The 20,047-nt window shown below is 53.3% G+C and overlaps 1 protein-coding gene across 2 annotated transcripts in view; it reads right to left on the bottom strand.

The window, feature by feature from the left end:
• KIRREL3 (kirre like nephrin family adhesion molecule 3) overlaps nt 1-20,047 on the bottom strand; it is a 126,020-nt gene that overhangs the window by 4,957 nt on the left and 101,016 nt on the right. The window contains exons 9-14 of one of the 2 annotated variants that reach the window (XM_066334610.1): nt 17,025-17,151; nt 11,409-11,509; nt 11,132-11,330; nt 9,913-9,948; nt 7,196-7,303; nt 3,460-3,569 (exon numbers count right to left, since the gene is read on the bottom strand). In XM_066334610.1, the coding sequence (XP_066190707.1) occupies nt 3,460-3,569; nt 7,196-7,303; nt 9,913-9,948; nt 11,132-11,330; nt 11,409-11,509; nt 17,025-17,151 (681 nt within the window). The remainder of the gene's footprint in view (nt 1-3,459; nt 3,570-7,195; nt 7,304-9,912; nt 9,949-11,131; nt 11,331-11,408; nt 11,510-17,024; nt 17,152-20,047) is intronic. The other variant, XM_066334611.1, reaches the window with a different exon arrangement.

The raw sequence follows: 20,047 nt of genomic DNA, 5'->3' as shown, positions 1-20,047 counted from the left end.
CTGGATGTGGCACTCGGTGCCAGGGTTTAATTGAGGTGATAGGGCTGGGCTGGACTCGATGATCTTGAAGGTCTCTTCCAACGTGGTGATTCTGGGATTGTGTCTGTGTGATCTGAGCTGAGCACCTGTCTGGAGAAGGTGCCTGGTGCTGATCACATGAGAAGGCTGTGAACAAACTGCGAACAGCCCTTGGAGCAGAGGGATGGGTTTAAGGAGACAGGGAAAGATAAATCCATCACTGGATTGACAATTTTGATTGTTCCACTCCAAATATGAACCAAAGGTGATGCCTGGATCTGCCTGGCCACCCTGGATCCTCTCTGATGGAAAGAAAGGATGATCCAGAGATGGAGATCTCTGCCTGCCTCACTTTGGGATCATCTCTGACAGCTCATGACAGTGAGGATGGCTCTTTTGGGATTATCAGCCCCATTTCACAGGTGGGGAGGCACGGGGTCCGACCAGCCAGGAATAAACCCAGCTGTGGGGAGGGACGAGGCTGTGCCACACCGAAGCTGCTGATGCTCCTCATCTCCCTCCTCACAGCCCGAGCTGAACGGAGCCGCCGCGCCCGAGCACTGCATCCCGCAGGAGGGACAATGGGGCCCTTGTGGTTTATTTTCCCCAGGATCAGACCCTTTAGCAGGCTTTTTTGCCTGCAGCCATTAGAGCTGGCAGCCTTTTCCCTGCCCGTAGGCACTGCCTGGCAGAACAGCTCTCGGAGCAGGGGGTGGGAACGCCGCTGAGGCAATGTGAACATATGCAAATCAGCCAGCGTGACGCGTATCCTAAGGTGTTAATGAATTTATAGATGCATGAATAATGACTTGTGAAAAGCACGGTGGGCTGCGGAGGTCACAGATGGCTGGAGAATGACAAAACAGCGTTTGGGGACACGGAGAGTCACGGCGGCTCTCTGCGGCCAGGAGCGCTCCGGCAGCACGGGACACGGGGGAAATTGAGCAGCGCAGGCACATCCACGGTGCTGAGCATCCTGAGGTCCAGCAGGAGCAGATCAGGCTGTGCCGGAGTCAGGGGCTCGGCCCAGAGGCCGGGGCTGGGTTAGGATGGAGAGCAGCGAGGAGCTGTTTGCCAGCGTGGCTGCGCCTCGTTAACATCCACATTAATGATGCCGAGCCCCGGGCACGGCAATGACAGTCACTTGTTGTTAAACTGCAAGGTGTGATGAGCACTGCTGAGGGCGGGGAGATCATCTCAAGGCACGGAGATCTCAGGGAAGGCAAATGGGGAGGCCGAGGGAATAATGCTGGCACTGGGAGGAGGGAGAGCTGGAAAATGCTGGGGTGAGGGTAGGGAAGTGCTGGCCACTGCCCTCCTCCTCCTGCTGGAGAGGTCTCATTGTTCCTCTTCAGCAAGAGGAAGTTTTTAACTTGAGCCTTCATTTAATCGACAAAGTTGGAACAATTTATCAGGAACCTGTTTGGCCCCCAAGGCTGAGTGTCTGGTGGCCTGAGGAGGATGCCCACACCAGCCCTTGGACAGAGCTAAGATGTGGATGAAGGACAGAGGGGGTCCCTGCCGACTCTGAGAGAAGGAATTGGGGAGAATTCCTGGGAATGTGCTTGCCGAGGGCAGATGAGGGTGGAGAGGCTCTGATCCAGGGAGAGGCTTTGGTGCCTCCTCCCTGCAGGTGGGATGTCCCAGCTGTACCAAACACTGCCAGCGTCAGCGTCAGAGACCACAGACCATCTCCTCTAGCTCCTGAACAGCACTGATCCAATGATGTCATTTCCAACTGCTGGATTTTCAGGAAAAATGCCTGGATTTGGCCAGGAAAGGGGAAGAATTGCCCTCTTCCAGTCCAGCCAGGCTGTGAGTCTCTGTTGTGTCTCAGAAGTGCTCAGCTTTGCCTCCCCTGTTCACACTTAAACAGTTCCATTGTACCATGACCAAACCACCTCTCACCAGTCTGGCTGATAAACCCAGGAGCTCCACAACCTCTCCCTGGGAAAAAAAAATAGCATTTTTCCCTAACTCTCAAACAAATGTTGTCATTTTTTTCTGCACTATTTTCACCCTGCTAGAATCCTCATTGCAACGTGCCCGGCACAGCTCTGCCCTGCTCCACTCCCAGCCTCACCAAGGCACAGGCTGATGTGAAATCACCCCCTGGCTCCTGCAAATAACCTAAGAAAGTCCCCAGGATGGCTTCTAAGATCCCACCACCATCCTCTTCCTTGCTCACTCACAGTGGTAAATGTTCTCTTCTGCTGAGGCTTTGTGTGTGCTTCCAGCTGGTGGTTACAGTCTGGAGTGGGATTTGGGATGAGCCCCTGTGGGAGCCAGATCTGAGCTTGGCACTGCTGATCACACAGATGATGCACAGGGTCCCATGGAGAGTAAGCTTCTTATTCCCCTTCATCCCAGCAGATTGCTCCAAACCCAACCCCAGCCTCCTCTGTCCTCCCAGCCTTGCAAATCCCACCCTGGACCTGCAGATTTCTCAAGACAAAGCCCTGCTGGGAATGAAAGGTCTTGCACAGGAACCTCAGTGGTGCTGGGATAAGTTGCCAGATCTCCACCTCCGCCTGCCTCATTGTTTGGAGACTCCTTGGCTGTCTAAATACTCTGGCAATCCTGACAATTTCAGCAAGCAATTCCACCCACCCTACGATGATCAGCCTTGCCTTCCCACCACGCATTCATGGAACAGCTTTTTGCAGGCAGGACATACAGTTGCTGCCCAAAAAATTGAGAGTTAAAGGAGGAAAAAAAACCACCCAGCAGCCAAGCAAACAGCCTCTGGCTTCTTCAGTCCCTTCTCTACCTTTCCCATCAGCTCTCTCTCTCTTTTTTTTTTTTTTTTTCCTTTTTCTTTTTGCAGGTTTCTTTGCCATTTCTCAGCTTCTGTTTGTCAGCAGCAAGTGAAAGCCAAGGCAAACGGGCTGAGACACAGAGAACGGCGACCCCAGCACACAGAGGGGCCGGTGGTGAGGAGCTGTCTCCTGGGATCTCAGCCATCACCTCTTGCCCTGCCCGTGTCTGTCGGTCCCCTCGGGGGAAGGCGGTGGCCTCGGGAAGGTGACACCTCCCCGGCTGTTACAGGTGCAGAGTGGCCCCACACCTCCGGCGTGCCGGGTGTGCATCTGGGCACACACATCACACGCGTCTGGGTGCAGCCCTGCTGCTTCCTGAGCTTCTTATCGCCTCGTTGTTTGTCTCCCTGCCCTTCGCAGCTTTCCAAGGGTGAGGTGGCAAATTTACTTTGCAATTAGTCCGGCGGGCAGATGGGCCACTGCAATAAATCCCTACCAACTCTCTCTCCTCTTTAGCCAAGTTTCTCTCGAGGAGTTTTTATGGCAGGAGAATGTGGGTCTCAAGAACAGGATTTTTGGAAAAACATCTTTGCCCTGAGTGGTTATCGCGGGGCTGAAGGACACGTGTTACCATCAAACTTTGCCTGGGGCAATCGCTTAGGGAGGGGAAGGAATTCCTTACCATCAGCTGCTTGATGGTCGGGTGCTCCTCTGCCTCCCTGCCCGAGGCCGGCTCCTTGTGCACGATCTCCACGCGGATGTCGTTCTTGGCAGAAACCACACCCTTGAGATCTGCGAAAAGAGGGAAAAGGGCCTTCAGTCTGGGGCAGTGGTGGAGCTTCTGCAGGGACCTGACTGAGGATTCCTGCAGCACCAGAGGAAATAAACCCGGCTCAGCAATCCCACTGGAGAGCTGGAGGAGCAATGGTTGCGTTGCCATAAGCGATGGACAGCTCAGACTCCTACAGGATTTGCTTTGGGAGCTCGCTTGGCCTCTGCCACACTCCCAGTGCTGGTCCCAGGGGCTGGGCTGGAGCAGAACTGCTCCCACAGGGAGTGAAATCGTTGTCCAGCCTGCTGATCCCTAGGAAATACTGCTCCTGAGGGATGGAGCAGCTCTGCCCAGGCACCGGGAACCCCTGAGAAAAGCCTCCCCCAGTCTGGGGTGCGACAGCACATGGCAAAGGCCAAGCAATGAGCACAGACTTAGCCAGGGATGCTTTTATCATCTCCAAGCAGCCTGGAAAAGACAATGAGAGAAGAGACAAACATTCCTGGAGAGACTCCCTGCCTTCCCTGAAGGTGTCAGGCGTGCTTTGAACAAGTCATTTCAGCAGAATTAAACCACAGACGCGGAGCAGCAGGAGCAGAACGGCGGCGCAAAGCCGAGATGAAAAGCAGAGATGGAGGCAAATCTGAGCAGCGAGACCTCAACAGCTTTGAAGGCGGCCCCGAGCCACGGATCTGGCTCTCACCTCCCAGGATGGCTGTGCCAGCCCAAAACCTGCCTTGAACCGCTGGTTTGTCAGATCTACCTCCAGCTGACGGATGCAGCAGCGCCCTGCCAAGCCAGGCTTGCAGGGATCAGGCCAGAAAAGGCTGGAGCCCTCGGGAGTTTCATCTCTAAACCAAACTGAATGATGTAACCCACACCAGCTCCAAGCTCTGGCCTTGAATTCATCTCTCCTGGCATCCCCTGCCCTCCACACCCACAGCCCCCACACCTCTCCAAGTCTCAGGGTGCAAGGCAAAGCCTTTCACTGGGAAGTTTCTACAGCTTATTTTTTAACGTTGTCCTGCTGGGATCACGTTCTTGGTGCTGGAGCCTCTGTCTTTAATCACAAGGAGAAGCTAATCAGTGTCTTGCAGCTCCTCTCCCAGGAGCGTTCCCCCTTACATAACTCTGGGCTGTTAAGTCACTGAAGATGTAACAACAGATGTGCAGTAAATGTTTTTTCTTTTCCAGAGCCTCCAGGCTCGGTGTGTCTGCACCTGGTCCTTTTTATTTTGCTGCATTTTCCCAAAACGTGGTCAGGAACTGTCTCCCCCATTGCTGTTAGCTGTGGTCAGTGGCTGGGTCAGGAGATTCCTTCTCCAGAGTTACTGCTGGGTCACTGTGTCCCCTTGACACAACTGTTCCTGCAGCCTGCCCCAGGTTGTTGCTATAAATGATGGCACAACGCTCCAGTATTTGTCTTGGGAGAGGAATCTGCAGTCATCCTGGCAGGAAATGAGCCCTTCTCCTGATATCCAAGTGCTCTGTCAGTTCCTGAGCTGATCTCCGTAACAACTCTGCTCATTGCACACCATTAACAGTGATGAAATTGTTTCCTCACCTTTCAGCCTGGTGTTCCTACCCTCCTGCCACTGAGACCGTGGCCACAGCATTCAGCACCTCAAAACTGGGGCAAAAGCCCATCCAGCTGGCACCTCCAAGTCCTTCCCTGCAGGGTTCTGCACCCTGAGTGCCACTGGGGTCTGGTTCAGCTGCTGATGCTCCCAGTTCCCCCCAAACCCAAGGAGAAACTGTGTTGTTGCTTCCAGTGGCTTTTGGAGCCAGGAAAAGGGGAACTGAGTGGCCTCAGTGGCACCAGCACCCCATGCAAGGATCTCAGGCTGGGGAATCCCACCCGTACTCTGGATTTGCTGCTGTCCCCAGCTGCGTCTGTCTCTTCCCTTCCCATAAGGTTTTGGGGAGGGAAGGGAGATCAGGGCAGGGATCTTCGCTGGTCTCTTGGGTGATCTCTTATTCTGATCCCAAAGTGAAGTGGCAAAGAAGCATTGTAGGGACACAGAGCCCCCTGCCCTGGCCTGGGGATGCTGCTGATTCCCCAGGGAATCAGTGCCAGAGGAGCAGCAGAGCAGGGAAGATGCCCAGACGCAGCAGCCTCCGGTGTATTAGAGACCCAAAACCCTTTTTTAAACAGGATAGCACCAGAAGCACAGTGGAGAAACCTGCCACCATGTCAGTGCCTTCTTTCCAGAACTTATTTTCCCAGCCCTGGTGAGGAAAATGCCTCTTCTTCCTGATTTATCAATGGGATAAATAACACAGGCATTTGGCTGGGATGGCCTTGTCCCCTCCTGGCTTTGCCCTTGAAGCACAGCCCATCCTTGCACGCCTCCAGCTTGTGAGGGTCTAAATCCTGGTGTGTTCACCACGTCTGGGATCTGTTGTCATGGTGTTCCTGTGAAATTGTGTGTCCTGTAAAGAGCCCTGCACCATCTGGTTCCATCAAACGAGAGGGAAATAATGAGCCACACACTCTCTGTTTTTCTGAAGGAAGTGGCATGGGGAAAAAACAGCCCATGGGGATGGGAACATGGCTTGGCCCTGCTTCCTTCAGGTGCTGGCATTGTCCCTTGCTGCCAAGTGACCTCCATGACATCAAACTGGCAGGTCTTGGGTCCTGTCCATCAGCAATCCTTCCTCAAAAAGCAAGATAAATGACTTGCCCTAATTAATTAATTAATTCTTGCTAATGGAAACTACGAGAGTTCAAAAAAAAATGGGATAAAACAGGGAGAGGCATCATTATCACGCTGAAAATTAAACACATTTCTGCAGTGGGGGACCGTGTGTCCTCACTGAATCCAGAACAGCCTGGTGTCTTTGATGGTTTTGTAAAGCATCAAGGGGGGGAAAATAAAAGAACAACAACTAGGTTTTCTGGCACACACATGGAGAGTTTGGCATCCCGGAATCTGTACCACACGTCTCACGAGCCGGGAGCAGCGCCAAGGATCTCCTCCTCTCCCCAGAGGCTTGGAATGCTCTAGACAATCACACTCTTCTCCTTCCCAGTTTGGTGCCTTTTCATGGAGCCAGCAATCCTCCTTTAATTTCCCGGTGTGTTTTTAATGAGGCCAGACAATGCCACACTGCTTCTCCCTCCTCCTCCTCCTCTACCTGTGTCTCTAAGGTCAATTTAACTTGTATTCCCACTGCAGCCAGACTCCAAAATGCACAAGTCCCATGAAAAACCCTCTGCTGGCTGTCATTCCTGCCAGGAGTATACACGTCAGGAAAATTGGAATTAAAACAGAAGCAGAAGTGTGGAGGGTTTTAAAGCACTGATATGGCACAGTGAGGATGCTTCTCCCTCTTGGACCTCAGGATTTCTCCAAGGGAGAGATTAAGAGGTCCCCCTGCACACCTCCTGAGCTGCCTGTGCTGCTAACAGCAGTTACCCTGGCATGTTTTCCACAAAACCCTTCCCTTTTCCCACAGGGCTGCCATTTGCAGCAAACACTCGGTGGATCAACATGAGAAGCAGCTTGTGCAGAGAAGTAAAGTCAGTAAACCGTGCCACTAAACTCAGGCTCTGATTTCTCCCCCGGTCCACTGGATTCACCCTGTCCCCAGAGTCCTCTCCCCGGCCCTTCCCAAGGGATGCAGTGTGTGGGGTGACACTTACTCCTCTGGGAGCGGGCGCAGCAGAAGGCGACGATGGTGGCCATCAGCACCAGGAACGCCACTCCGGCCCCCACGGCCACCCCGATGATCACCGCCATCGGCACCGACTCTGCAACAGGAAGGAGAGGAAGCATGAAGTGGCATGAAGGTCACACAGCGGGCTTTTCCCCCAGGGACCCACCCCTGGCTACTGGCAAGAGGCTCAGGGATGAGCCCAGGGAGGGTTTTGGGGCCTCCTTCCCTGCTCCCCATCCCTGCGCGGTGATGTCGGCACGGGCTGCCCGTGGGACGCTGCAGTTTGTACAACCCTGCTCGTTCTGTGCCTCAGTTTACCCTGGGAGGAGAGGAGGGGGGAGCCAGAGGAGCAGATTAGCAACTGCTCTTGTTAGTGCCCTGTGGGTTAATGAATGAGCTTCTCTAAAGGATGAAGTGCAGTAGAAGACCGTGTGTTAATATTATCAGGAAAGAGAAATGACATCCGAGCAGGCTGATGGATGACTTAACCCAAGCCGTCATTCACAGCCCCTGCCTATTTTATATCCCAATTTCCTGCCTTCTCCCGTGGCTTATCAACTGTCATCCTTCCCAAACTCCTGAGGGTGCTACAAAGACTGGGACAGGAGGGATGGCCCATGCCGGGGCTGAGCACTGCAGGGTGGGGTTGTGTGGGCAGGGGCTGTGGGAGGCAGAGCAGGGGATGCACCCTCACATCCTACAAGAACTCTGTCACCAAGCTCCTGGTGGGGATTTTGAGCTGTGGCTCAGCCAGCAAAGATGTTTTATCTACACAGGCCCTGGCAGCAGCTTGTGAGGTGTGCGGGCGGAATGGAAAATCACATTTCTGGTGAGAGGGTCAGGTTTGGAGCCCCAAAGCCTCGTTATCTCCCTGCTCTGTCTCTCCAGTTCCTCCAGGCACAGCTCTGACTTTACAATGAGCGTTGGGTTGGATTAAGGAGAGGCAGCGATGGGCAGCACTCACACGGTGGGACACCACAGCTGTGGGCATCACAAATTGCCTTCCTTGGCTGGGGTGATGAAGCTACATCCCAAAGACCCTCTCCTGTAAAGCTGCAGGTATTTCTAGGTCCCCATTCCTTCTCTTTCTAAACACTCTGTAGGATCTTGTGAGCCAAAAGAGGGATAACCCTGTCTGGGATGAGCAGATAAGGTGGGTGAGTGTGTCCTCACGACTTTCCTGGACACCTCCTTTGAAGGAGTTTTGTCCTTGGAGTTGTTGCCTCGGGAATGGATGGATTAATGGAAAAATGTGTGCAGAGAGGTGGTTCTCCTCAGAGGTCTGGACATGAATGCTGCTGGACCCTGGGGACACAGGGGGGTGTCCCGGCTGAGGGTGACCCAGCTGAGAAGCAAAGCCCAGGGATTATCACTTGACTGGGGGATACAGGAACCATTTCCCATTGCCCACTGGTGTGGAGGTGGAGTTGGACACGGATTTCATCCTGGACCTGAGACCACAGATCCCACCCGTGCCTTTCATCCTTCCCAAGGGGGACACACCCCTGCTGGTGGCACTGGGGGCATTGTCATTCCACCAGCATCCACTGTGTAGTCAGCAAGGGATGTTTCTCACTTTGTGGCTTGCTCATGGAGTTCCTGCATGGGCCTGCTGGTCCCTTGCTGTGTCACATGTCACTCAAGCTGGGCCACTGGTGACATGACTCAAGTGGCACTGAACAAATCCATCACCAAACCTCTGTGAGTGCCCAGGTGGTGAAAAGGCAAATCCCCTCAGTCCTCTGCTGCCTCGAGCTGGAGCTCAGGGAAGAGGTGCTGCAGCTGGGTCCAGCTGCCCCAAGAAGCTCACCCTAAAGTCAGCATCCTCCAACACAGCAGCTGAGCTGTGGCATGACAAAACCAGGATTTTCTGCTGGGCAGTGCTTCTGCCAACAGTGGTAGTTCCTCACGGGATTTTTCCAGCCTTCTGAGGGGAATATGGAGTAAGAGGCTGGAGAGACAGGAGCCTGGAGGCCCTGGGAGGGCCGGCTGGCTCTCAGCTTTGGGGAGTGGTATCTGCGGGGCAGAGCTCAGAGAGAAGCAGGTGGTGATGGGGATGAAGAACCATGCAGGGAATAGGGTGGGGAAAGTGTCCAGGGCTCTCCTGGCCTGGGATAAAGGTAACTGCAAAGGGGCGGTGACAGGATGGTGGGGATGGTAGACTGTCCTGTCGGGATGGGTGAGCTGAGGAGGGGCAGATTGCTGGCTCCCCCAGAAATCCTGCTCTGGGGCACAGGATGAGGAACCACAAGGGCAGCACATCCCACAGCATCTGCCCCAAGATCCATCCAAACCTGCTCTGGTGCCAGTTGATGCCTGCCAGCACTCTGCCACTATGCTGAACCAAGCTGATGTCTGCAAATGACCCTGGAAACTTGTACTTTTCTCTCTGTTTTTGTCCCAAAGGAGCACTCTGTGGGAGTTCCACAACATTTTAAACTTGCCTGAGCAACCCCCTCCCAGTGATTGGGGAGCTGGGGCAAAGAAAGTGCTGGTTTCCAGAGTGTGTCAGTGGCACAGGGGGGACTGGACCACTCCAGCTTCCCAGTCCTGCCCCGGTCACTGCCCTGCAGCTTCCCTACGCCCCTTCCTGCCCTGCCTGCCCTAAGGAAAGCTGCCGGGCCAGGAGGAGGACGCCGGGCCCTCCGGTGTGGTAATGGCTGGGGACAATTCACATTCACCGTCAGCTCATGATTTCCATACCTGCTTGAATACCAGCTCCTGATTTCATTTCCGTACCTGTTTGAAAATAAAGCAAGTGTCCACAGCCTTGCACAGCCCACGCGCCCACCGCAGCCTTGCTGAGCGCTCAGCCCTCTGCTCCGGGGCTGGCCCCGTGAAGGGGACTGCCCCTGCCACCCTGCAGTGTCCCCTGGCCTGGGCAGGGCTGTCCCCTCTGCCACCCTGCAGTGTCCCGCTACTCTGGGCAGGGCTGTCCCCTCTGCCACCCTGCGGTGTCCCCTGGCCTGGTCAGGACTGTCCCCTCTGCCACTCTCCAATGTCCCTTGGCCTGGGCAGGGCTGTCCCCTGCCGTGGCCTCGCAGTGTCCCCTGGCTGTGAGCTCGGAGCTGGCCGTGCTGCCCGGCCACCCTCCGCCGGGACCCGAGCGCTCCCGCTGACTGGCAGACGACCTGGAAAAACCACTGGCTCTGTTTGCATTGGAAGAAGCCCAAGGCTAATTTTAAGGGGTTCATTTAGCTCTGATTTAATCTGGACGCCAGCCTTGCCTATAAATCACGGCTTAATGAGAACAATCCACCTGCCTGCCCTGGCATTTAATAAAATAGAGGAGAACTGGAGTTCCTCCAGGAGCTAAGCATTCCCCACGCAAACCATTTCCCTCCTCTGCTGTGGAGAGCCCCGAGAATGGAATTTCCCTGGCCATCCCCTGGGAATTGCTGGTGTGTGAGCCCAGCCCTGCAGGACATGCTGGCATTGTGGCTGGTGGCCGGGATGGAGAGCTGCCACCAGCCCAGATGCCTTCCTCCCGCTCTCTCCCATCTCCGTGGACCAGTGGGGTCTGCTGGGAACAGCCACTCCTGTTTGTCCAAGGCTGTAAATGCTCCTCCAGCCTGGGGCAGTGACATCACCTTGTACCGTGGGACAGGCAGAAAGGGGTGCAGGATCAGCCCCTGCGCTCCAGCTTTAGCAGGACAGGTAGAATCAGGAGTACCTTATCAACAGAGACTTTACAGGGCTTGTCCTTGCTCCTGCCCCTTTACCAAGATCATGTGCCCTAAGGACACAATCCTACAGCTAGCACAGCTGGAGCCTTGTCACCATCCTTCCTCATTTCCTCTTTGGCATCCCAAGAGCTCTCCTGAGCACCTCCTGCCTCTCACAGCATGTCCCCACTCCCCCAGCCCAGCCAGTGCTAATCCCCGCTGCCCAGCAGCCCCCAGCAGCCCCCAGCAGTGCCCACCTTGCTCCTTGAGCCGGATGATCTCCGTGTCGGAGCCGAAGCTGTTCCAGGCGGTGCAGTTGTAGATGGTTTGGAAATCAGCCCGGACGATGTTGCTGATGGTCAGTGTGGAGATGACCCCCTCATCTGTGCTCACCGTCTCCACCGTGTAGCGCCCGGAGGTCCCAGATTCCAGGACATTCTCCTTCCAGGACCAAGCCTGCCAAGCAAGAGAAGGGTGAGCTCAGGGCACCCCGGGGTGTTCCAGGCACCTGCTGAGCCCCAGGGTGATACTCACAATTCGATCTGGCGGCGGGGTGCTGCGGATGAAGCACTTGATCTGCCCCTTCTGGCCGTGCAGGGCGTGCTGGGTCTGGGTGCTGGAGATAATGGGGGGCCCTGGGGAGACAGGAGAGGCTGCTGGCACCCCATGGGACTGGTGGGGATGGGCGGTGTTAGGGCAGCCCCGGATGGATATTGGGGTCCATCTCTGAAGGGCAGGGATAGAGACAGCCCCATCAACTCCTGCGATGGAGAACATTGAGTGGAGGCTTTGGGTTCTGCTGGGTTTTTGCAAAGCCCCCAAAAAGCACCAGGGTCCCCCATCTCTGTACCCCCATCCCTGGTGTAAAGGATCCTGCCCCAATCTCCTTGGTGACCCTGGCCCCTGAGAAGGGCTGTTTGCTGCAGAAGCCAAGCAGGATCCCACTCCATCTGGTGTTCCTCTTCAGTGCTCTCCCAGATTCATTAAGCAACCATTAAACTAATTGCTCTCCAGGGTATTAAGGAAGATGTGGTGGAGAAGTTTCTACTGGAAAACCTTGATGCCCATCAGCTGGACTCTCCTGTGCCACGTGGATCATGAAAGGAGCCAAGGAGAAAGGGTAGGAAAGGCTCTTCTTGAGCCAAACACCAGCTGAATCAGCTTGGGATGGGAAATGTCCTTGTCCTGCCTTGGTGAACACCCTGTGATTGGGAGAAAAGGGGTGGGACAGGAGAGCACGGCTTGGTGAGATCAGCATGTCCCTCACTCTTCTAACAGCTCTGATCACCCCAGGGGAGCAGCACAAGAGCTGGGATCCTAATTGCTGTTTATTAACCTCCTTAATTAAAGCAGATTTGCATTTCCATGAGTGGCTTGCTGCTGGCAGAAAAGAAAACAGCAACAGCTCAGCTGCAGGGCAGGGAGAGAGGGGTGGCAGGAGCTGTCAGAACTCCCCCTGCTCCAGCTCTGGAACTTGGAGTGTTCACTTGGGGTTGTCCTGCCTTGTTTGGAGTACATCACTGGGTTTAGCAGTAATACAGCCTTGTGGATTTTTTCCCATTTTCCCCACCTCCCTGCCCTGCACTTGATGTGTTCCTTAAAAAAAAAAGTCTCAGGGATTTGGGGTGAAGTGTGAAGGACTTGCCTGGGTATTTCTGCCCGAGTCTCATTCAAATCACCCACTTTTAAATTTCAAGAATTCACAAAAATATACCAAAATGCTAAATCCTTCACTCTTGGGCATTTGTACATACAGCTGCCTTTTGGAACTGTCTCAGTGACCCTTTCCTGGCACCAAACTTGCACACTCCCTACACACACACACTGAGGCACAGCCCTGTCCCTGCTTCCCTACACTGTTCCCAGGGGAGATGGATGGAAAACAAGCTCATTGAAGCACAATTCACTGACCACTGACCACGATTTTGGCAGCTCAGGAAATTACTACTGGAAGGGAGCCGCCATCAACATCAGGAATAGCAGGAGCTGGGCGTGAAGGTCAGGACTTGTTTTTCTGTAATGGGCATAGCATTGCAGTAGTGGAAACTGTTGTGCCCTTTTTGATCGAAGAAAGCAAAAAAAAAAAAAAAAAAAGAAAAAAAGAAAAAAAAGACATTTTGTTGTGTTTTTTTTTTTTTCTCTCTAAATGCTCGAGATGTTGTTCTAGGCACGATCCCAAGGTGTGAGTTCTCATTTATCCATCAGTGAAAGCCCAGCTCTCTGAAGGGTCTCAGTGGAGGTCACTCCTTGTTTTGCCTGAGGAGCCTCCTGTGGTCATTGATGCTGCTGCCCACCTGATGATTCCAAAGCCAGCAGAGGCAAGAGCAGTGATGGGATCTGCAGGCCAGGCCTAAACAGTAATAAAAAGAACCACCTCCTTTTCCATTTTGATGGTTGTGTGTTACTTCTAAATTCTGGAAGTGCTCCAAGACTGGGTGACACTAGAGAAAAATGGCTTAATAATCATTAAAAGGACTATTTTCCCCAAGGCAAGTGGATTTTAAATGGCACAAATGCCAGTGGCTTCGGCTTTTATTATTGCTTCAGGAGTTCAGAGTCGAAGGCTTATGATCATGATAATAGTGGATGACTAAAGACTATTTGTGAGATGAACATGCCCAGAAATAATAGCATGAAGTTACAGCCTCTTCGCATTCAGGGACAGTGTTTGATTCTCCACCAGGCTCTGGCTCCTTATGAAAGCTGCCAATCTCCAGCTTGGCATTCAGCACCGAGTGTGAGACAGCCCACAGGCAGGGAAAAGGCTCTAAGCAATGTTGCTATGGATATAAATGATGGAGCTATTGGTGGAGGTTATTTTTAGCACCTCAGTGCCAATTTATTTGTGCGGTCCTGGCAGATCACACAAAAGAGAAGTCTGAGGTGGGAGACTTCAGGAATGAAAGGATAGGATAGCCTTGGCTTCTCCAGCCTGCTCAAGTCCATCTGAACATTTCTCCAAAGCACTCCAAATGATTTGGCAGGGGAGTTTTGTTTAACTCCTTGCTTCCTGCAGAAGTCCTGGGCTGGTTGGTTCTGCCTGGTCTTGCAAAGGAACATCACAGAATGATCTGGGCTGGAAAAGACTTTAAACCCCATCTCATTCCAGCTCCCCTGCCATGGGCAGAGACACCTCTCACCAGAGCAGGCTGTTCCAACGTGGCCTTGAGCAGTTCCTGGCACCATGGTGTGCTCCTGACCAAGCAGGATGGCAGGTCAGCCCCTGCTCTGCTCCCAGCTCTTGGGACACGCCTGACTTCCTTGTTGGAGTCAATGCCCAGCAAATGACATCCTGAATTAATCACCTGGAGTTGTCCAGCCCTTCCAACAAACTTGCAGAACAAGGTGGGCAGGAGTGGTGGTCCCTGCCCAGCAGCCCCTGCCAAGCCCAATGAATGGTGCAGTGACAGATGGGACTGCTGGTGACTTGCCTGTGAAGGTGACCTTGGGGGGCTTCTGCTGGGATGGGAGCTGCAACCAGGCTGGGTGCAGTCAAGAGCATTGAGAGGTTTTGGGTGTAAATCCAACTGCAGCTGATTTATGATGGCACCAAGTTCCTCCCTTCCCTCGAGCCTCTGCTGCTTTGCCCTGCCAAATGCTGCTGCTTTGCATAATCCTCCTTCCCACTCACCAGACTCTGAATTCTATCTGCCTCCTTGCAGGCTGGTGGCCTTGGCTCTGCCATGGGATTGAGCTGCTCTGCAACCACAGCCCTCTGGTGAGGCTGGGTGGGAAGGGCAGGAGGATGCTCTTCCACCCCAACACCATCCTGCCATGATTTTCAACAATTTTGGGAGTGGATGTGCCACAGGCTTGGGGTGGGTGGGGTGATCCCTCAGTTGGGATCTCTGTGCTCAGTGGGATGGATCAGCCCCCCAAAAGTCCCTGTGACCTGATCAGGGCCAGTGCAGCCAGCCCAGAACACAACTTCTCAATGCCTGTTTTTCTGTGACAGAGGGATGCATCTGCTGATACCAAGACAATTGTATCATCCTCTCAATTTAAAATCACTTCAAAATATGAGGCATTCAACTTCCCCCTTGAATTACATCAGAACAGGCTTCCAGCAGAATTCATTAGCTGGATTAGACACACTGCGCCGTGCTCCGGAGCTGGAGGGCTGCTCCTGCTGCAGGACAGGCTGCCAGCCCTGGCTCTTGGTGAATGGTAGATGTGGGGATGCTGCTCAGGGGCTTGGCTCTCCTCACTGGGAGGGCCAGGAGACCATCCTGACCCAGAGGTGCGGGATTCTCCCTTGGTCCAACACCTGTGGTGGCATGTCCCAACGCTGTCACCTTTGGGGTGCACCAAGCCCCTGACAGCACAGCCCATGGGATGGGATGTGCAGGCAGTCAGCTCCTGGGAGATGCTCAAGGCTGAGCAGTGAACCCCATGCATGGATTTCATTTGGTTCTCATCAGTCTCCCCAGGCATAAGCTGGGGAAAAAAAAAAAAAAGCAACTTTTCCAGTCAGTGCTGCACGCTCCGAATGCCCCGAGCCTGTGGGGAGCTCTGCTCTGTTCTCAGGGCATCCCTGCGCCTGCTGGGTGTCAGGGAAGGAGCATGTTCTTTGTGCTAATTTGTTGCTTTGTTTTCCATGAGCTCATTTAATTGTAATTAAAACCCAACAGCTGCTGGGGAAGCAGACTGAAGGCGCTGAGTCCAAGTCGAGGGAGTGGTTGGTTTTCAGTCCCTGCTGCATTGTCCTTGGCTTCCTTTTCTAGGATTATAGAAACATGGAATAGTTTGGGTGGGAAGTGACCTTTAAAGGTCATCCAGTCCAACCCCCTTGCCATGACAGGGACATCTTCAGCTCGATCAGGTTGCTCAGAGCCCTGTCCATCCTGTCCTTGAATGTTTCCAGGGAACTGAGGCATCCACCATCTGCATTATCTGTGTTGGAAATCAATGCTTGCCTGAGTTGCCTCCTGCTTGTGTTTTTCTCTTGCGACAGTGAGTGGGGAGTGAAACCTGCCAGTTTGTCATGCAGGTGAGAGACAATGCAAAATTTATCCTCTGCTCACACCACTTGCAGCCCACCTGCCTCTTTCCCTACCCTATTTATGCTGAAATTTGTCACCAGCTGCTGTGGGGTCCTGGCCAGGGCATCATTAAACTCAGAGTTTGGGGTGTGAGTGCAGGGCACATTCTGACAAGGGGCTGGATGATCCCCAGACAGCCATGGAGGTATCCTGACAGGAATCCCGGCAGGAATGTTCACAAGTATCCTCACAGGAATCCTCACCGGTATCCTCATGTGGGTTGGAGAGAGTGATTAGGCTGCTGCTCTTGGATCCAGACTCAATTCCCACCTCTCCAGGTGTACAACAGAGACAACAGCACTCTCCGAACTTGTGAGGGTTTTGCAAGATTAATCTATTAAAGATTTAAAGCTGCCAGCTCCCAACTACTCAATAAACCCCTGTTGATAATAAGGAACTGTGCAGGGCTGAGCAAATGTTGATTTTTTTTGCTTCAAATTGTGCATTTCCAGGCAAAATAATGAAAAAATCTACTTTAGTGCAATTTCCTGGATCCCTTATCCAGCTAGGGGTGGGACTTGCTCCAAAAGGAATTATCTGAGGGGATAATTTGGGAAGAGGAGCTGTCAGAGCAAGAGGATCAAGGCAGGAAAGGAATGGCAGAAGGGAAGCAGGAAGGATTGAATGGAGGAAGGGAGGCAGGAATGGATGGCAGAAGGGAGGCAGGAGGGGGGAGTGGATGAGGGGAGGCAGGAATGAATGGAGGAAGGGAAGCAGGTGGGAAGGAATGGCAGAAGAGAATCAGGAAGGAATGGCAGAAGGGAAGCAGGAAGGATTGAATGGCAGAAGGGAGGCAGGAATAAATGGAGGAAAGGAGGCAAGTGGGAAGGAATGGTGGAAGGGAAGCAGGAATGGATGGCAGCAGGGAAGCAGGAGGGAATGAGTGGAGGAAGGGAAGCAGGAATGGATGGAGGAAGAGGAGCAGGAATTGATGGCAGCAGGGAGGCAGGAGGATGAATGGAGGAAGGGAGGCAGGAATGGATGGAGGAAGGGAAGCAGGAAGGATTGAATGGCAGAAGGGAAGCAGGAATGGATGGAGGAAGAGGAGCAGGAATGGATGGCAGCAGGGAAGCAGGAGGATGAGTGGAGGAAGGGGGGCAGCAGGTACCGTTGACGGTGAGCGTCACCTCCCGCTCCCCCGCGCCCACCCGCGGCACCACGGCTCGGCACACGTATTTCCCGGCGTCTTCCTGGCGGACTGACTTCAGGATCAACTTGTTCTCATTGCTCAGGACCTGAAAGAGAGGAAGGGGGCTTTTCAGGTGGGCCATGAGAAGTTACGGACAAAACAAATTACCTGAGTTACAATAACTGTGTCACCAGCTCCTGAACATCCTTGGGAAAGCCAAGTGGATGAGCCCAAAGTCTGGCACTGCATGGAAATATCACTTACTGCTGTTTGACCAAAGGGATGCCTTAAGTTTTAGCTTTCACGTTATTCAGACTCTGTGCTGCCCAGGGGTGTGGTTCTGAGCCTCATAGTAAGTGCAAGTAAACTCTCCTCACAGAGCAGGGAGACAAAACAAATCCTTTTGCTGCTGGAGACCAAGGACACCGAGTACAAATTTCAGGGCCAAAAGCACAAACAAGGGTGGACTAAAGAAAGAAAACAAGAAGGATGAGACTTCATAACCTGAAGCTGTAATTGGACAATTAAACCCCAATATGCAAATGGACCAAAACTTATAAAAGTGTGAGACCTTGTGACCAGTTGTCTATTTTGTGACCGTTCTAATTCCATCTTGGGTGTAGCCCTGGCCAGGCTCTTGTACTGCCCAAGGTGTACCCTTAAAGGCCCTTCAATAAATTGAATTGAAAATCAATAAATATCTACTTTATTCTCTAGCTCTGTCCAGTCTCTGTTCCAGGTCAGCCTTCCCAAGGATCAAAAGAATAAAGAATCACCACAGTTTTTTGGGGGTGGAATTAGAAATCCTGTTCTATTCATTAGAATTTTTACAAACTCCAGTTTTGCAAGTTCAGGATACAAGAGAAAAATTTTGGTGGTTGCAGTGACACAAGTCAAAAATCCTCAGAGAGAACCACAGTCCACACTTGCACCTCCACATTCACATTCACAGGGGAGGCTGCTGGGATTGACTCAGGAATTTTTAGCCCAGAAGTGGTGGCAGACACCTTGGAGCAGGATCTGGATACCCAGGGAGATCTCAGCTGACTTTGGCCAGCCCCCTGCTATGGACTGGCTGATGGTTTCTGAGCCCTGTTGCTCCCCTGCCCTGCTGTGCAATGAGCAGCTTTATTAAAGCTGGAAAAGCACAGGAGCTGAGGGATCTGGCTGAGGCTGTCAGCAGGATCTTGGCACTGCTGGGTTTGAAAAAAACCATGGCAGATCTCAAACAGAGGGTGGTTTCTGGAGCAATGACTGGGAGCAAACTCCTCCAGTTGCCCTTGGCTTTCTCCCCGAGGGCTCTGCAGGAGCCCAGCACCTCTCCTGCTCCTCAGCACCCACTGCTGGGTGAGCCTCTGGCTCTGCTGGCTGCTGCTCTCACAGCTCCAGGGATCAGTGCTGATGCAGTGGATGGATGTGGATCTGTAGTAGGTTGGGGATCTCCAGCCCTAACCTGGCACGAGGCAGAGGCACAGAGGGCCAGATCCCTTTAAAACCCACTGTGTTATCATTGATTGCAGAGTTAGCCATAAAAATGCTTGTGTTTACTTGGCCTCAACCTCTCATTGGTCTCTGACTTGCTTCCTTTTCGTGAAAAAAACAGAAAAGAAGGCAATCTTGAGGGACTTCAACCTGGCTCTGAAAACAGAGGGGCTGGGGAAGAAGGAGCCACGATTCCAGATGCCACTGGGATGTTTGGGTGCTCATGGCTTTACAGAGCAGCATCCTCTGCCAGCATCCCTCTGGGAAAATGGAGGTGTCTCTGGTGTCCAGCATAACCATCTCTGCTGGCTGACACCAGCTAGAGGGTCTGTCCTGAGCTCATAGAACCATGGAATTGATTGGCTTGGAAGGGACCTTGAACACCTTGAATACATCTCATTCCAATCCCCTGCCATGGGCAGGGACACTTTCCCCTATCCCAGGTTGCTCCAAGCCCCATCCAGCCTGGCCTTGGACACTGCCAGGGATCGAGGGGCACCCACAGCTTCTCTGGGCACCCTGTTCAATGTTCCCTCCTCACCCTGACAGGGAAGAATTTCTCCTCAATATCCCATCCAGCCCTGCCCTCTGGCAGTGAGAGCCATTCTGCCTTGTCCTGTCCCTCCATCCCTTGTCCCCAGTCCCTCTCCAGCTCTCCTGGAGCCCCTTTAGGCCCTGGCAGGGCTCTGAGCTCTCCCTGGAGCTTCTCCTCTCCAGCTCTCCCAGCCTGGCTCCAGAGCAGAGGGGCTCCAGCCTTTGGGGCATCTCCATGGACTCCTCAGGACTCGCTCTAGAGCTCCATGTCCTTCTAAAGCTGAGGGCCCCAGGGCTGGACACAGCACTGCAGCTGGGGTCTCATGAGTGCACAGTGGAAGGGCAGAATCATCTCCTTCATTCTGCTCCAAGAAGTTCCAAAGTGATGGACCTCAGCTGGAGGGAGGCAGATAAAAAGGGAGAAGGCAGCTCTTCCTGGGCACTGCTGGACAGCAAAGGCAAGCCCTGATGGGGGCTGATGCTGGGGCTGGAGGGTGAGGCTGCCCTTGTTCCCAGCTCCTGCAGCCACCCTGAGGCAGTGAAGAACTGTCAGCGTCTGAGAGTCTACAGTGATAACCCAGAGAGAACCAGCCACAGCAGCTGTGGGATGGGAAACCGCCCAGGAATTACTGACCCACTGCGATTCCTTTGCTGATTCAAGCCATCAGCTCTCCCAAGTCTATAATTTCTTCTCAGGAGATGGCCTTCACCAAGGTTATTATGGTCTGGAGGAAACACCCCAGCAGTTAATGCCCCAGTGTCCCCAGAGGAGGAGGGAGAGGACTCAGCCCCTCCGTGGGGGTCCAGCTCTCCAATTACAGCCTTGAGCTGAAACAGCAGCATTTCCTCATCCACAGACTTGCCCAGGTGAAGCTGGGAGATGCTTTTCAAACCCAAACCTGTGTGTGCTTCTGAATGAGTTTCACATCTCAGCCCTCCTTTAGCTTTTCCCCGTGGCTTTGCTCAGCCCTCCTGTCAGTAAAGAG

The sequence above is a fragment of the Sylvia atricapilla genome, chromosome 23, assembly GCF_009819655.1.
Source record: "Sylvia atricapilla isolate bSylAtr1 chromosome 23, bSylAtr1.pri, whole genome shotgun sequence".
In the NCBI taxonomy this organism is placed as follows: domain Eukaryota; kingdom Metazoa; phylum Chordata; class Aves; order Passeriformes; family Sylviidae; genus Sylvia; species Sylvia atricapilla.
The sequence above is the reverse complement of the archived record's forward strand: the minus strand, read 5'-3'. Positions and strand labels throughout refer to the sequence as shown.